Genomic DNA, 18068 nt, shown 5'->3' with positions numbered 1-18068 from the left:
ATTATTGAGGAGAATGCGAATAGAGCAGAGCAGTATAAATAGTGTTGTATCAGGAAACTAGGGGATTAATGGAGAACTAGAATATACTACAAGGAAACAGAAGATAAAGATACTATAATAGAGCAGTAAGATGTATTCTAATAGAGCAGTCAACACTACCCTTACAAGTAGTTACATTATTCTTCAAAGGACCAATCACTTCAAGTTGGAAGTGTACTTTTGTAGGGTAATAGCCATAAATCTGAAGTGGAGAAAAATGAAGCAGAAGTCATGTGGGTATGTAGGCCATTACGTGTCACTGGACCAATAGAGCACCATATTGCTATGTTAGTATACAGCCCACTCCCCATCTGAGAGAATCGATTGTGGTATTGTGTTACTCACCAGTATGTCGTCCGTCCACATACAACTGTACACTATACACACCAGGTACAGTAGGGACCCATTGAGCAGTGTAGTTGCCGTTCTCTTGATTTATTATCATCATGTAGTCTGGATTTCTACAATTACAACAGTAAATTTAGAAAACATGTACATATTTCACTCTATTTCTAAATATTTATCTATATCAACATTTGAAACATTCTACTGTATAAACAGTACAATTTCTATTATGTTTTTAATACTGTCATTATGTCACTAAATACTACCATAATTTCAGTAATCTAAAATACTGCTACTGTGTATTTGAATTACGTGTCTTACTTTTGACCCCTAGGGCTGAATAACCGCAGCTCTTCAAAAGAGTAATCAGAGTAGGCCTATACATCAAGAGAGAACAAACAGTAGATACTGATCTGCACACAGTGGCACTCTTCAACTCACCATCATGGCAGAGACGGAGTTGAACTGGTAGTTGTTAATCTTAGTGGAGTTGTAAGACTTGTCAGAACATGGCTTGTAGACACCAGTCATGTACTCTATGTATGTTGTGTCCACTGGCATAGCATCAGGGTCAGGATGTAACCACAGCAACTTGATCTCAACCTGAACCAGAGAAAAACAATACTAGCAGTGGTGTATCGGTGACAATCTACAGTAGAATTATTGTGAATTTCTATATAGCTTTAAAATTCCTTGATAGTTGTGTCATGCCCACATTTGTATTTGCAAATTAAAAAAAAACAAACTGCAGCAGCATAGAAAAAAATCTGGCTTATATGTTGTACAGTGAACCTCCTGCAACTGTTTGTTTGCAAGTCTTTCATTTAGAGAGCTCACTAATAGGGGTTTCACAGTAGGGATCTGCAATACATATCGATACAGCAATACATCGATACAGCAATGAAGTATCACGATACGATACTGTACTTAGAAAATATTGATATATCAAAGTTTTCTAGTAGAAGTCAGTGATTGCTCTATTACTGTAACAGTGATCTCCGATACTCAAATAGAAGGTCTCTCTATTTACCTGTGCCACAAAACGCAACGTTACGAGAAGCCATACAAACGCACATGTATAAGTGCTGCTGATATGTAGAGCTGTGCGATAATGAAAAAATCATTATCTTGATACAAAGGCCAATTATCTCGATTATCACGATAATAATTAAAAGCTAAAAAGTAAAAAAAACTTCATACATGACATTGTGTACAGTAGTATGGTGTGTCCTACATGATTATATTGTTAAGTTTTTTAAAGATTAGAGGCCAAAAATGTTAACATCTCAGCATTTTCTGGATGTAGGCAAGACCGTTTTGAGGTGATGATGTTACCACTAACACTGAATGCCCTCTCCGAGGGTACAGAGGTAGCTGGAATACATAAGTACTTCCGTGCTAGTGAAGATAAAAAAGGTAGCTGCACAGAGTAGTTTTCTAGTAGAAGTCAGTGATTGCTCTATTACTGTAACAGTGATGTAGATACTCAAATAGAAGGTCTCTCTATTTACCTGTGCTACAAAATGCAACGTTATGAGAAGCCATACAAATACACATGTATAAGTGCTGCTGTTACGGCTAAAATATTCTTACCCGGGTCTTCTAAAAACAGTAGCTGTTACTTTAAGTATAAAGAACTGCACCACTAAGCAGTAAACAATCTACTGTATGTAGTAGCCATCTTGACAACTCATCAAAATGCGGAGTAATCCGGACAAGCCTTTGTGGGAGCATGCATTAAAATGTTTGTGGTAGTTAATTGTCTGGGTGGTGTAATAGAGGCCAGTATCCAGGTAGAGATGTGCTTTGTGACAGCAACTCTGTTTTCCATATATATCAGAACACACTAGCTATTTGTCACATCGGTAGTTTATCAGCATTCACTGAATAAAGAATTTGTATACACAGTGAATGTAGAATCAGTGTTAGCTCTGATAAATAGGATACTATTATACAAAGAGTTAATAATAAGAGAGGAGAGTGTCTAACGCCGTATAGTCCTGTAATAGATGATTGCGCAGAAGTTAAACGGCTTCTTTTCCGCGTAACGTACAGACTGGCTAGTATATTTTCGCATTTAACCACAAAGGCTATCCCAGACACAAGGGCGTGCATTCAACTCGATGTTCAAGTTCACCACGAAGAGCATCGCTCTGTTGCATAAAGAAGTGTAGCTGTTAACCTCGAAGATAACTCTGGGGGAGAGCGTCTGAGAAACCAATAAACACGAGCCAAAGACGGAGTATCGCTTCGAATTTTCACTGCGTCGCCATGTTACCCTACCTTTGAGCATTCTTCAATTGAAGGAGCACTGTTCCCTGTACATACAGCTCAGTCTTTAGTCCAGTCTTCGAATATTCTCGAGGATTCATCACGGTGCGGCTAAACTAATTGCAGTAAGGAAACGAACAAATACTAGAACCCTATACGTTACACGGAAAGGAAGCTGTTTAACTTCTGCGCAATCATCTATTACAGGCCTATACAGCGTTAGACACTCTCCTCTCTTATTATTAACTCTTGATTATACTTATTAGCTAATATGCCAGTCATAATTAGCCATGACCACTTCATTATAGTATTGTGATACAGTATTGTATCGAACAGATTATTGATGGTGATATGTGATACACAAAATACACTGTATCGCAGAACACTATTTCACAGCAGTGAAAAGAACACACATGTTACCTTCATTTGAGGGACATAGACTCTAGTCCCATCATGGTCCCTGGTCTGGGCACTACAAGTGACTGTCTCCCAACATGTGGCACTAATGGAAGGGACCACAAGATCCGAGGCCTGCATGTCTACTGACCTGTCTGGCTGTAGCCACCTGGTGAAGAAAAGGACTCAAAAGACAAGCACAACAGCATATACTGTACTGTATGTGTTGTATATGCAAATTTGTGCATCAAAACATGAAGGAAACCAAGACAACGTCACTCATTTTTCATGACACACGTACACATGCATGCAAACACACACACTACACACACGTACCATGTACCCATACAGACACACACTAGACAGACAGACAGACAGACAGACAGACACACACACAGACATACTTGGCCATTCTAGCACCAGCGGTGTCTCCAGAACAAGCAATGAAGTCTCTGAGGAAGACTTGTTCACTGGTGAGGCGTTTGGTTGGTATATCCCTCAACAACACTTGATCAATACTGGGGACATCTGATAATATTCCTCTACCCAGTAGCTGAGGATGATTGATCAGTACCTGTGGATAACACATGGATGTGTAACATATTAAGCAGTGGAAACAGAGGAAGGTAAATGTTTTGTGTACACGCAGATTTATACTGTATAGCCCACTTTGCTTGACTATCAAAACAATAATAATTTAACTGTCAGGATGAATTCATTAATGACAGAAGAGTTACATTAACAACCATGAACCCTCTACAAACAATGCATCATGGGAAAACAATTTTCTCAGCAAATCAATGTGCTTATATATATATAAAAAACATAAGCTATTCATTCAAATCCAATCCAATGATTGTTTATATATTCAATAATGTACATACATCTGTAGCTGCAGACTCCACAATTCTCATGTCAGCTTTCTCCAGCTCAGTGGAAGAGTTGCTGTCCCCAGGACCTCCTAGTGAAGCATCAACTGGTAGCTCCTCTGTAATGAGAATATAATGTACTGTAAATCGGTAAATTTTCATGCTATAAAATAAAATTTCCGTTTTTGTTTTCCAGACGAAAAAAACAAAACAAAAAAAATTGGAAATTGTACGTGTTGCACAGAACTGTGATTCTGTCACTAGCTACAGTATGATGAATAACAGTTTGATCGGATACTGAATTTTGGATGCAGTGATAGAAATCTGCATGTCATGTGGGGGACGAGTGATATAGCTACGTACATATGCTACATCTTTAGCAAGACATTGCTTCACACCTTTAGGAATGAAAAGCCAAATTTATTTTTACACTTCTGATTCATTCACCAGACACTCAGCCGGATAGATATTTTCGGTGTTAAAGAATTGTCATGGGTTGCTACTGTACATCCACAAAATTTAACATGCGAAAGTAAATGTGCATGGTGGCATGTAACTAATTTATGGCATATGTACAAAGTGATTGAAGAGTACCACACAATCATAGCTTATAAATTGTGTACAGTGGTACCATTTCACAAAGCACACCTGGACACACTGATAATCAGGACACTTGTTTATGGTCTCATTTACAAGTGTCTGATCCAAACAAGACACTTATCTAATAAGGACAGCTTTTATTTTTGGTCCCAAGGTGTGGTGTATAGAGGAAACATAGTTTTGATGTATTTTGGGACAGCTGAAAAAAACATTTATTTATCTAGGCATTCAAATCAAGCAGTTAGTGGTGATTGGGAAAAACTGAGGGATTATCTTGTGCAATAATACAAACCCATAATCATACCTATCCAAGGTAGTTTGGTGTTCTCCTGTAGTAAGAATGATGCCAACAAGGCAGTCATGTTCACAAGCTCCTTCTCCAACACCCTCAACACCTGTACACCAAACAATATTACATAGTACAGGTGTATATGCACAAATATCTGCAAAGTTAAAATCTAGTGTGTTAAAATTTCAACAAAAAAGTTTTGTGACATTAAAATTTCGTGTTATAAATAAAATTAGTAAACTTATAATTTTGCATGTTAAAACAAATTTAGTGACATCTTATAAAACTACTTGCCTCTTTGTTTGAAGTGCCCCACTCATACCCAACCACTTGACAACGGATACCATAGTGATTAGCTTCTTCATGTTTCTCATACTCTGTATCCATGACAACTTGGATGTTGACCACATTGCCAGGCAACAGAACAAGTCCATTCGGAATCTCTACTTGCCCCTCACCCCAATTGTAATGTATTTCAGATTTGTCGATAGTGATGGTGGAAGGGGTTTTTGTTTTGTTGGTGTCATCGGCAGTTGGAGTGATACGTTGTGGAAGGATAAATTCTTGCATCTTGTCCCATTGTTGAGCAAAGCCTGATCGCGAGTCAAACTCAAGGCTCATCCATTGCACATCCTCAGGGAATTTGACCTAAAAAAGAAAACAATTTTTGTAAAGCGAACAGAATATAAAAGTTTGACTTCATTCATAGCCTCTACATCTAAAAATTCTTTTGGTTTAATGTAAGTCATAGTACAGTCTTTTTGTAGGTGAAAACATCAATTATAACAATTTACTTTCTTTCTTAACTTCTTAGTGCTCATGAGAACCTTTACACAGCAGTCTGTGAACAATTTTGTTATTATTTTTGGATTGCTATAACATCGAGAGTTTGGTGGGACCCTCAAATTTTGACAAATTAAATTTTTTAAAAATATATTTGACAATTGTTTTATGTTACTGTAGCTGCAAGGTAAATTTGTAAGTTGCTTGACATACCAATTTGCCTAACCATAGCATAAAATTTTGCTTTTGGATACATTACATCTTCAACAACATTCAGTTCCTTACTTTAAACAGGCTAACTCCTGGAGCTTTGTAAGGATGGTCTGTTTCCACTAGTGCATAGTGCATGCCATTTGTGATGGGTGGGGCTGCTGCTTCTGCAGTGCCATCAGCTATGCCCACCTTCTGATTGACTGCAGACACAATGGGGATAACCCTCTTCATAAGAGTCAACACCTTGATTACATACTGTGAAGAGAATGACATGTACAGTTGGTATTAAGATGTGACATAATGTTACATACAGTTATTTTTATCACATGCACGTATGTACGCATGTGCACAACCATCCACACACACGCACGCGCACACACACACACACTACACACCTTAGGTTGGTAGCAAACAATTGGTGCAATATTTGCTAGGGAAACTGGCAAGAGGGTAGACAGAAGGAATGAGTTGCCTGCTTGCTCCAGTGATCCTAACAAGGAGAGGAGATAGTGTGGTGAAGTATTAGACATGCATTGGCTACTGTACCTGGTGACTGGGTAGACAAGAGTTGCTCTAAGAAGTTGACTAGTGTCTCCATGAACATTGCAGTGAGTGAGATGGATAGTTCTACTGGATTACTGGAATCATGTCCACTATAAGAAATATATGGTACCAGTAATGTGTCTCCATTTGTGTGCATGTGTGCGTGCGTGCGTGCGTGCACGGTGTGTGTGTGTGTGTGTGTGGTGTGTGTGGTGTGTGTGGTGTGTGTGGTGTGTGTGGTGTGTGTGGTGTGTGTGGTGTGTGTGGTGTGTGTGGTGTGTGTGGTGTGTGTGGTGTGTGTGTGTGTGTGTGTGTGTGTGTGTGTGTGTGTGTGTGTGTGTGTGTGTGTGTGTGTGTGTGTGTGTGTGTGTGTGTGTGTGTGTGTGTGATATAGCCAAACATACAAGGAGTAAACAAATGAAGCAATGATACTGGTCCTGTAGTCACAATACTGTTGCTCAGAGTTGTGGAAAGTGAACATAACTCCCTCACTGGTGGTCACCGCATCCTTGCCACTTTCTCCCATATTGTAGGAAGATCCCTTCAGCAACACTTGCACACGATGAACCAGTCCAGCCTGTTAATCAGAATACCACAATACATTATAAAACAAACAAACAAACAAACAAACAAACAAACAAACAAACAAACAAACAAACAAACAAACAAACAGTGTGTGCACCTTACAGTTAGCATAAATAGCTGGTTGATTTAATAGAACCCTACTTGAAAAATCACAGTGACTTCAAGTATGTGAAAACTTGTGAACGGTTTCAGTTTATTAGAGGATTTACATAGTTTCATTTATCACAAATTTGAAGGCTTTAGTGACTGGACATGTGTTTAACTACATGTGATGCAATACAAATTGTGCTTACAGCAATCTCAATGGCCTGACTGAGGTGTACATTAATAACACCATCCTTGTTAACAACTCCTTTACCTTCACTACCAACTAATGCCACACTGTCGCATTCCTAATATGGAAGTACAATGGTACTCATAGTGTAACACTCTAACAACAAAATGGCTACCTTAGCAACCACCACTGTGTAGTTGTATTCCACGTCGGATGCACCAAACAAATGGAGGCCGTGAAGCACAATTGGCTTATCAACAGAGAACAATAAATCAGTGACATCTACTTGAGGTAAGTTTTGCCGGTGACTGGAATATCGTGATGGTAAGTGGTATAAGACACAGCTCTTGCTCTCTTCCACTGACAGGGAACTGAGCTTAGCAGCCTTTAGGGGAGAGAGAGATAGTTCCTTCAAGTTGTGATACATAAAGGGTAAACACAACTGTACCTCTTCGTGTGAAGCAGCCAGAGATAGTTCGGTCATTCTGCTAACCAAAAACTTTCCTGAACTCTCTACTACTGATGACACTGGAACCTGCAAAAAATATACATAAGTGCAAAAATAAAACTACAAAACGCAAAAACATAAAAGCAAGAACTACAAACCATACACACAATACAAAATAAAGTATTGGACTAGAGATTCCATTTATTTAATGATAGTACCTACCTTATCACCATGGCTACCACCGAGTGATGCATGCAGTGGCATGGCAACAACAGCAAGCAGCTTAGAGGCAACTATCTCAAATGACAACAGCTCACGATCACCTTCTTCCTCCTAGCACACAACAATAACTCATTACCACAATCAGAAGCCACAAGTGTATCTCACCAATGCCTTCATGTGCATGAACTCAGCTAGTACCGGGTACCTCTTCTCTGGCTCTGTGCTCTGTAACACTGTAATACACAGCCCATGTTATAATAAGAATATATGCATGAAATATCTCAGACCAAAAATGTGCATGTATGTGCCTCCGTGTGTGTGTCTGCCTCTTTAGGTATGTACATACATGCATACCAGCCACATATTAAACTAGTTCTTTGTACAAAACATACAGTGAAACCCGTCTATTATACTTGGCCTAACTAAACGTGTCCTGATTATCAAGGTTCCTTGATTTTTTAAGTCAGTTTGACACTTGGGGACTAATTCCAAGTGTCCGGGTTGTGCAGGAGTCCTCATCTTTAACATTAACAGGTTCCATTGTATAACAATCCATGCACACTTACTCACCAGCAGACAGACTGATGGTGCTATCATAGCTCAATCCAATGTAGCTGGTGGTTGGGTCAGACAGAGCATCCAATACAGCTGACAATAACTTCTCCCCAGGAATACCAGTATAGATGTCATGCTAGAACAGAGAGAGGAATACAGGGCCATGTACGGCGACTAACAACACAAAAGGGACTCCTAGAGACAACTATGCTACTGTTACACATGCAGTTACAGGGAGTGTATGCACTGATGGGTGAGTCACTTGTTGAGTACAACAAACTATAACACACTGTACATTACAAACAACAGATTGCAACCAACAATTAAAAGAAAAATTGCACAATTTACTGCCCATGTACTGATGCACACAATAGTACATATACCTTGCTGCTCACTGTGCTTTCTATTTGGTGACATGAATACTTGTAAGCTTAAGTAAAAGTTTCATTTGAAAGATTCCCTGTCCACAACATACACTGTACACACAACTCACTGGATCAAGTCTCTCCAAGAATCGGCAGGCAGCGTACCACTTCAGTACCCCAGAGGGGTAGAATACATGGAAACACTCCCGGAACATGAGGTGACATGCGTTGATCACTTGTTGAATAGGAACATTACCAGCCCTACTGCTCCGGATATCCTTGGGGGGTGGGGCTTGTTGCTGCTGCTGCTGCTGCTGCTGTCTGCTGGACAGTATGTACTTCAACAAGCAGTGCACCTCATGGATGCTCTGAGCCATTGTGGGGTTGTCAAACGATGGCCTGTATATACCTGTGGAGTATGTAAATATATTACTAAAGTCCTACACATTGAAACATTTCTAATTTGTACCCATAAGAGTTTCACTAACTAAAACAAAGTTTTTGGCACCAATAATTGTAAAGATTTTAGTGTATGAAGAAAATGTATACATTCCAAGTTAAGGCTCATCCTAAATAAGCACTGTGCCTTGCATTTCAAACTTTTGAGCTAACAGCCCAATACAATGGCTTGTAATTTAGAAAGGCTCATTGTAAAAATGGTCCCCATATCAGAGTTAAACAGTAAGCCTTGTCTTTTAAAAAATTGTAGTTGATACACTTTAACCATATCCAAGGGCATAGTAGAAACATAAGGATATACAGAAGAATTCAATCCTATCTATACCTTGGATGGGATAGGCATAAGTGATGTATATTCTCAACAGGTTAATACAGGTGGTAGCAATGAAGGTGGTGTCTGTAGTGCCCATATCACTGCCTCTTACTAGACCAGAGTCTGAGAACAAGTGCCATGACCAGTCCAGTAACTTCAGCACTGCCTGAATTCCAACCTGTAGGAAGATGTATGTTACTAATGCATGCACACGTACTACACAGACTACATACATGCATCGTATGTACACATATTACCCCTCCCCTACCACACACACACAGACGGACACACACAGACGGACACACACCTCGGACACAGTTCCAGCAAAGTCCTTCTTAATCATATGCACTACACTCCCATCCTTCTTGTCATCTGACACTTCAGCAACATTCTTATCATCATCATCTTCACTGGACAGCCGGTAAATGATCCCTGGTAGTTGGCCACTCTTGGTCGTGGTACCATTGTTAGCAGATTTTGAGTCCTTAAACAAAAATTTGACCCCATCTGTCCCAGTAATGGATTCCTTCCCATCACCACCAGCATCCGAGCTTGGACCAGTGATGCATACTTTGACCATGTACCAGAAGTTGGCCTTTAGAGCTACTGGAGCATTGAAGAATACTTTTTTGATTTCTTTTGATTCAGTTTTGTAAGCATCTTCTTTGTGCTGAGCAAGGATTGTTAGTTTTCCTGTTGGCTCTTTGTCTCCGCCACTTTTGCCCAAATCATACACCTGAGAAAAAAAGCAAACATATTATATTTGCAACAGAAAACTTTCATAGAAACAAGTCTTTTCCAGTGGATTCCGTGCTTACTATATTTAGGTCTTCAGCACATACAAAAAATGTATTGAGGAAGAATTTTATACTATTTAGTGGCATCTAAGTTTCAGGGACAAGTTTGTCCCTGAATTATATAATGTATGGTCAAAGCAGATGAAGGTGTCATACACACAATATCCACCCACATCCAAGGGAGACCACTCCATTACTATACCTCATTGTCCTGTACAACACTCATTGAACCACTTGTGGTCTAGTGTAGTACTGAGAATCAGAGGAATGTTATGTACTTGCAGATAGAGGTTTACGACACAATTAGGAAGCAGTGGGAATATGTGGGAATACATTTTCAGACAAATTTGGTACATAAGCATTGGAGACTACAAAAAGAGAATTAACTTTATTTTCAGGAATATTTTCCTAAACAGAGATGGTTAATACATACTTACTCTCTAAAGTGGAATTAACAACACTTACCGTCAGTTCAGCTTTATATTGTCCACGACCAGCATAAAGTCCAAATCCACCAAGCAACACTTCCTGGGAAGGGCTAAATCGGATACACTCATAAGTTGGATTGGATGCTGACCCATAACCCCAACTGCCACTGAATTCTACAAGAAAAAATTATGTACAAAAGACACAGCATTAAATACAAAACAAGAGTTCTATTTATTAATTTACAACTACACATTTGCAATTTATCATCATTATGCCACAACTTTCTTAAGTGTTTGGTCCATAGGATGATATAAACATTTCAACACAAAGAATATAACAATTAGCTAGGTCTTGTGGTAGTGATTTTTAAGTTTCTGTTTAGAAAGATGTTGTAGTAAATGTATTTGTAGTCTTTCAGTGAACTAAGTTTCTTCTAACATAGTATCTTTGCTACTGAGTAAAAGTTGAGTCTACGGCGACATAAAGATTGTGTTGCCACACAACAAGTGACTGACTGTTGGTCTCAGATATTATGTCAACTTTAGACCGTCTACTATGTCATTCTAAACATGCACGCACGCTCGCATGTACGCAAGTATTTCACTGATGTGAAGTTCAAACCCACAACAAATACGTACATTCAACATCCAAAGTTTGCATTCTCTTGCTGAAATTTATCAACCATAGGTGTGTTTTTCCTTCAAAACTTTGCGGTATATTGGTTAGGTATAATAATAAAGCCCAAATGTTTCTTCATACTGAACCAAAATGTTTCCAAAGTACTTCTTTTGAATTTGTACAAGTACACAGAAAAGTTCGGAATGTTCAACTAGAGTAGGGACCATACATAGCACATCAATAAAAAGTACTGAAACAAGCTGGAGTAGTGCACAATATTAAACCACAGTGAAACAATAATATCCCTATTGTGCTCAAGATACCATAACAGAAATAAACAGTAGGGATATAACACTTCTTATTGTTTCACTGTGATTTAATATCATGCACTACTCCAGCTTGTTTCAGTACTTTTTATCGATGTGCTATGGTCCCTACTCTAGTTGAAAATTCCAAAAATTTTTTGTGTACTTGTTTGTTTAACTTTTTTTGTAAATAATTATTACAACTGGTGAACCCACGCATACCGCATCAATAGAAAGAAATGGCACCACACACCCCAGCTATATCAATTATCGTCTGAAAGTAAAGTATCCATTATGCTTCATTGTCAGCTATGTTCAACCAGTTACACAACATTACGAATCAAGAACTGTTCGAAAAGCACTTCTGCAATTCATGCATACCAAAAAAGAAAAATGGTGCTGTGCCCCAGTTATATCAATTATCATCTGAACAGTGAGGTATCCATTACACTTCATTGTCGGCTATGTTCAACCCATTACACAATATTATGAATCAATTAAGAACTGTTAGAAAAGCACCTCTGCAATCAAAGTAGTTACTATGAAAAATACTAATGATTTCCGTTACAAAGGGAGGCTATCACGTGCTACAACCAAATTGACACTTTTTGCTGTCAGCAAAGATGAACAAAGGAGGACACTGGTAAGTCCATGAAGAATGCACTGTACGTACTGCGGTATGCCAAAAAGCACCCAAAGCGATATCAAACAGTGAAAAAAATCAAGCCCGTATCTCTAGCTGTTATCAAGTTACGCTTGTCTGAAGGCATCAGTCAGTTAGTCAACTAGAAAATTCCATTAAATAATCTTTAAAAAAAATTTCCGTAGCAACTTGTTGAAGCATTTCGGGTCAATATGAAGGCTTGTTTGGCTTAGTTTTGCCTAATCAATACTGCGTCATTGTCATCTGGGAAAAGTGAGGCTGGTTTTTGGGTGATGTTTTTTTCATGGGCCATGCCTACTCCTCTGTGGTCCCTACTATACAGTACTGTTGTACTGCACGATGCCTCCCACATACCATATCACAGTTATTGTTTATTTTAAGGAAATTAGTTACATACACACATATAATTGATATATGGTCACTTTAATAACCATCAACTTTAGGACAGCAATTAAATTAGAAAATGCACTTTGTCCCATGCAACAACACACAGACACACATAACTTACTTCCAAACCTGTTCACCATTGAGAAGTCATCAGGGTTGGGTTTAGCTCCACTTGGCAACAGCACCATATCTAGGGACATCTCACTACAAGAGGCCAGTGTGTTGAGACAGGAGAGAAGGTTGAGGGCAGCTAGTTGTTTGGAGATGGGACCACATGATGAGCCAGAGGGTAGTACTAATGAGGGACTGAGAATGGTACCAGCTGGATCTGTACCTAGTGACAAGTAAGTAGCTATGTATGCTTAAACACACACAACACACACACACACTCCACACAAATGCACACACGCATGCATAAACATACTACACAAACACACACACACTACCTTGCATGCCGGCAGCAATAGGGTTATAACAACACACTAGTTGTTGTTTGGACAATGAATGAGTCCACAACACATTATATACAGGATCAATACAGAATGCCTTGCCATGTAGTTCAGCCTGATCACTACTATCAAACCTGTAACAATATAGCAACATGGTAGATGGCAACACTATAATGTGACCAGATCTGCGAGAACCCCACATGCTATTGCATTTTTTGAATTCTATTTTATCACATTTTCAAAAACTACAGGTGCATAATCAAATGGTCGTAATTTACGAATGTAATCCTGCAACTTACACCATCGGGTTCTCCATGAACAGGTGAATCTGTTGCTGGATAAGTTTTGTCTTCCTACGACCAGGGCAGAGGTGAAAACGTGAGGGGAAATGATACCAAACTGTTCATCCTATGTGAGGCAGATTAATGCTCATATCTTCCATCTCCTTGGGAGTACTGACACGAAACAAAGATTTCAAAACTCCTCTTGGTTTGTGGATCACAATGTTACCAAGATATTTGTTGTTACCACTTTCCTTCATTGTGAAACAAGTACTTAAATTTATGAAATGTTTCACTCATTGCAGGCTAACATGTGGGATTCTTGCAGATCTGGTCATGTATGGTTCTGCACAACAATTTTTACTTTATACAAAATCCAGTATCTTTTTGAATTTACACCGATCATTAAGATTACATGCAGTGGCCACTGGCCAGTTTGTGAGAATCCTGATTAAAGTCTCTAAAAATAGAATTATAGTTTTACTATTTACAATATAAGATGGTTAGTCAATCATAATTATAACGGCCAATAACATAATCACTGTTACATACATAAGTGTCTTTGCAGCATGCTAAATTGTGGGATCTTCTACTTTCAAGAGTACAACGATACAAGGATAATAGTCAGCGTACCTTTTGGCTGTGGTTGTTTGCTGGTCCAGTACAATAAGATGCATGTCTCTCTCTGGTGGTAGAATACCTGTAGAGGTACAACAGTTGGTAACAAATAGCTGTAATCAGATGTAGACCCAGCTATTACAAAGAAAGAAGTATAAGGACAGGTATTTTTTTGTATCTCTACACCCAACTGTGGGCATGTACCTGTAGCTACCAGAAATAGCAGTTGCTTTCGAAGTGTACTATTATTTTAACACAGCAACCTTGAGAGTTAGTACAGAAAAATTTCATGATGAATAATGTACGTACAAAACTGCTTTGATTGTTTCATGTACCAAAAGGGCACCAACAATATTTGGAGTAAAATAAAAGTCTATAAAGGAAAACCTATGGCTGTGCAAACCTTAAACAACATTTCATGATTATATTTTCATAAAGCTATCATAATTCGTGAAAAAATTGTCCCTCAAATATTTCTGGCTATACGGTAGCAGGAGCCCATATATAAGCACTGCAAGGCACATTGTGGTGCTTATGGGCTCCCGACAGTAGAATGTCATCATTCAAATTTCTTATTACATAATTGTGTACTGTGAATAAAACCTAAACTCAGTTGACTCAAGCAGTACCAAGTGCACCATAGTCAGTACTTTGATTTGATCAGTCCCTCACAATGCAAAGCAGAACACTATGGCTGTAACCGTAATAGCTTTTCATAAACATCAGCCTTCATCAAACAATGTGTTTCAGTTATTCAGTGTACCGAGCTATGTACTTAACATGTCAATTGACACATGCAGATCAACCAAAATATTACAAGAATGTAGAGGTGGGCGATAGCAAAATTTTCACAAGACGATCGATAGTGATGAATATATCACGATAATGATATGTACCACGATAGTATCTAAATGACAGATCAGCTTGTACAATTGAGAATTTTGTGAACAAACTTGCTAATTTATGCATTGTTTAGACCTAATCATTGCTCCTTTCTTGTGAAATACAAGAATATGTGAATAGAACTACTTAGTAGTCATTTAGAAGTGTTACGTCCATCACGATAGCGTAGAGGCTAAATACCACGATACAACTTGAAATTAATATCACGATACTCGGTATTTTTTTACTATTGCCTAGCCCTACAAGAATGCAAAGAAACTACCTGGAAATGTGACAAGTTGAAAGGTAGTTCAGTAGACAGTAGAAGGTTATGCAATTCCCCAGCTTTACTACCAGGTTATATTTTCTTGATGTCTGTGATGCATCTAGCAATGTTGGGGTGCATCTCCTTTCGTGTTTATGCAGACAACTTTTACGGACTAACAGTGAACCGTACCATCACCATCAATAGAACTATGACCATAGTCACCGAATACATGAAACCTGAAGAAGGAGCATATCATATTTCTAACTTTACCTGGTATATGATAGTAATGGGAGCAGTGATTCCACTGTTGTCTTTTCCCCTATTTATATACGTACTTCAACAAGTACTGGTTCCTGCAGATATTTATGTCATCAGAAGCGGAGAGGACAAAAATAACTTCAGGTGTGCTGCCAAAATTGACGTCATACCAGAAAAGGAGAAATGTCTGTCGGTACTGTGTAGTCCACCATCATACGTCTTTGCACCGCTTCTTACGGCTATGATGGTATTTTTCATTTTAGGAGCAGTGGGAGTTGACTACGGACAACTTGACGGTCCATTGCTTGAAGATCTTGTCATAGCATGATTCATACTATTGTTAGTTGCATCTGGCTGGGCAACATACAAACAGTGATAGCTAGCTATGGATTAGCACAATGCCACATAATACTACTTTGTTACCCAAAGGACAGAAGGAACTGCTAAACAAGTTGCTGCATGTTTTACTTTTGCTATACCTAATGTTTGTTAAATGAACAGCTTTTGTTGTTATTTTAATTATAGATTGGGTATAGCGTAGTGACAAATAACTTTCTGTCACACAGAGAGTATTCGTTTATGTGGTTCTGAGTAATGTACAATGATTATCATGCTTTTGAGGCAGAATTCAATTGCTCCCATATGAAAAAATGAAACCTTAATGTGATATTCTGCTGACTAAATAATGTTTAACACTACAGTATTTCTTTCTTAAGAGTCAGAAGTTGTATTTGGCCTGATAAGTACACGTCTTTTGTCATACTACAATGCATGCAATGCACACATCATGTACTCCCTTGCGACCCATTTTTCTTGCTCGCAGCACAGAAGTGTCAATTTGGTGGTATCAATACAACAAGAATCGTCCATATTTTGCAACACGTATAAGTAGCGCATATATTGTTCTTTGTTGGTATATAGGACTGTGTAACAGGAATGATGACCTCCCCTGTCCAGTACTACTACTTTACGATCTTAGCTTGTTAACTTTTTGTGACAAATTCATCAATAATAAACTTCTACAACACCACATCAAAGGAAAGTACTGTGCCAGATATAATCGCACAACAAAATATACCCTTACGCTAATTATTAGTAAATCAAACAAAGTAGCCATTTGGTATATTTTTAAAACTATGTTATCACCCGACATGCAAATAAGATTTCGTTATACCTTTTCTGAAGGTTAGTAGGTTAGTGTAAAATAAGAAAATTATTATTAGTAACATTTTGGATCAATTCAAAGGCAAGTTTGGGATTGGCAGTATCCCACCAATAGTGTCAAAGGTGTCATAAAGGCATTGTGAGGCTAATTTCTGGACTTTATCCACAATGACGTCACGAGCACAAGATGGCTGTGTTGTTATTAGGGGGACTAATGTACAGGCGCCTATGGAGAAATTGTTTTGATCAATGATATTTCAGCCAGGGAAGGAGATATCGACCTATAAGCAACAGGTATGGTTACAAGACAACACAATGAACGATTTGTATCATATGCTGAAAACTTTTCCAGATAATGCTTGTTTGTAATGGCTTTTGTTATGTTATACCCATACCTGTTTGGCTACTGGTCGGTATCTTTTTTCACGAGTGAAATATGATCAATCAAAACAATTTCTCCATAGGCGCCTGCACATTAGTCCTCCAAATAATACGGCCATCTTGTGCTCCGTGACATCATTGTGGATAAAGTCCATTATTGGCAGAAAAATGTAAATCCTCAGTGATCCCCACTATTTGATTGTTTCAAGGACAGTATTAGCATTATGAATTCAATAAATAAGGTGTGGCCACTAATACAGTTACCGGCACCTATCAATCCCTTAATGACACAACACAAAACACAGCATTGTAAATGCATGATGTGTAAATAACAACTATTGTTAAACGCTTTGCTCTGCTGCATTCAGGTAGATTGCACAACAAGTTCAGTCCTCTTACTAACATTGCAAGAAAAGTAAAACATACATACAATGGAAAAAGCACACACTACACACAATGCCTACTAATTTGCATAGTACAATGTAAATACACACATGAGCTAAACCAACACACTAGTGTTCAGCAGTGTTGGCGGTTATGGTGGTATCGATAACAGAAGAAACATGTTATATAAAAGTGCCCAAGTCCACAGTAGACTATTACAGCTTGTATGTTGGTCAACACAAATAATATGACTATGACAATCAGCAAAATAAGTCTAGTTGTAACAAGACCTTCAGGTAGTGCATTACTCTGTTCATAGAAATCACCATAGTCATACCCAACAGTTCCTAGAATAAAAAAAATCATCATGCTCACGAGAACTGGTCCTAACAGGAATGATAGTGGGTTACATAATAATGAAAGAAATTTCTCTTTGTCTGGAATGTTTTCTATTGTTTTGGCACGCTTTGAGTTAGTTTTATCTTCCTTGCTCCTGATGACGTAGAGCAACTGCAAGAACCAGTACTGGTTGAAGTATAAATATAAAGCTATAGACACCAGTGGAATAACCGCTCCTGTTATCATCATGTACCAGGTGAAACCAGAAAGGTGAT

At 38.4% G+C, this 18068-nt stretch overlaps 1 protein-coding gene across 1 annotated transcript in view; it reads right to left on the bottom strand.

Annotated features, from left to right (window-relative positions):
• The window catches only part of LOC136239414 (E3 ubiquitin-protein ligase MYCBP2-like), a 68755-nt gene that overhangs the window by 11481 nt on the left and 39206 nt on the right, over positions 1–18068 (bottom strand). Inside the window, exons 21-45 of the mRNA XM_066030145.1 lie at positions 14133–14199; positions 13216–13352; positions 12891–13103; positions 10832–10968; positions 9877–10305; positions 9582–9747; positions 8926–9206; positions 8448–8568; positions 8043–8110; positions 7878–7988; positions 7656–7742; positions 7383–7592; positions 7227–7325; positions 6753–6925; positions 6352–6458; positions 6201–6295; positions 5878–6060; positions 5104–5457; positions 4825–4915; positions 3936–4039; positions 3456–3625; positions 3076–3220; positions 826–987; positions 706–761; positions 385–500 (exon numbers count right to left, since the gene is read on the bottom strand). Coding sequence (XP_065886217.1) covers positions 385–500; positions 706–761; positions 826–987; positions 3076–3220; positions 3456–3625; positions 3936–4039; positions 4825–4915; positions 5104–5457; positions 5878–6060; positions 6201–6295; positions 6352–6458; positions 6753–6925; positions 7227–7325; positions 7383–7592; positions 7656–7742; positions 7878–7988; positions 8043–8110; positions 8448–8568; positions 8926–9206; positions 9582–9747; positions 9877–10305; positions 10832–10968; positions 12891–13103; positions 13216–13352; positions 14133–14199 — 3882 coding nt within the window. The remainder of the gene's footprint in view (positions 1–384; positions 501–705; positions 762–825; positions 988–3075; positions 3221–3455; positions 3626–3935; positions 4040–4824; positions 4916–5103; positions 5458–5877; positions 6061–6200; positions 6296–6351; positions 6459–6752; positions 6926–7226; positions 7326–7382; positions 7593–7655; positions 7743–7877; positions 7989–8042; positions 8111–8447; positions 8569–8925; positions 9207–9581; positions 9748–9876; positions 10306–10831; positions 10969–12890; positions 13104–13215; positions 13353–14132; positions 14200–18068) is intronic.

This window comes from Dysidea avara, chromosome 11 (genome assembly GCF_963678975.1).
Source record: "Dysidea avara chromosome 11, odDysAvar1.4, whole genome shotgun sequence".
NCBI lineage: Eukaryota > Metazoa > Porifera > Demospongiae > Dictyoceratida > Dysideidae > Dysidea > Dysidea avara.
This window is presented reverse-complemented; position numbering and strand designations above follow the sequence as displayed.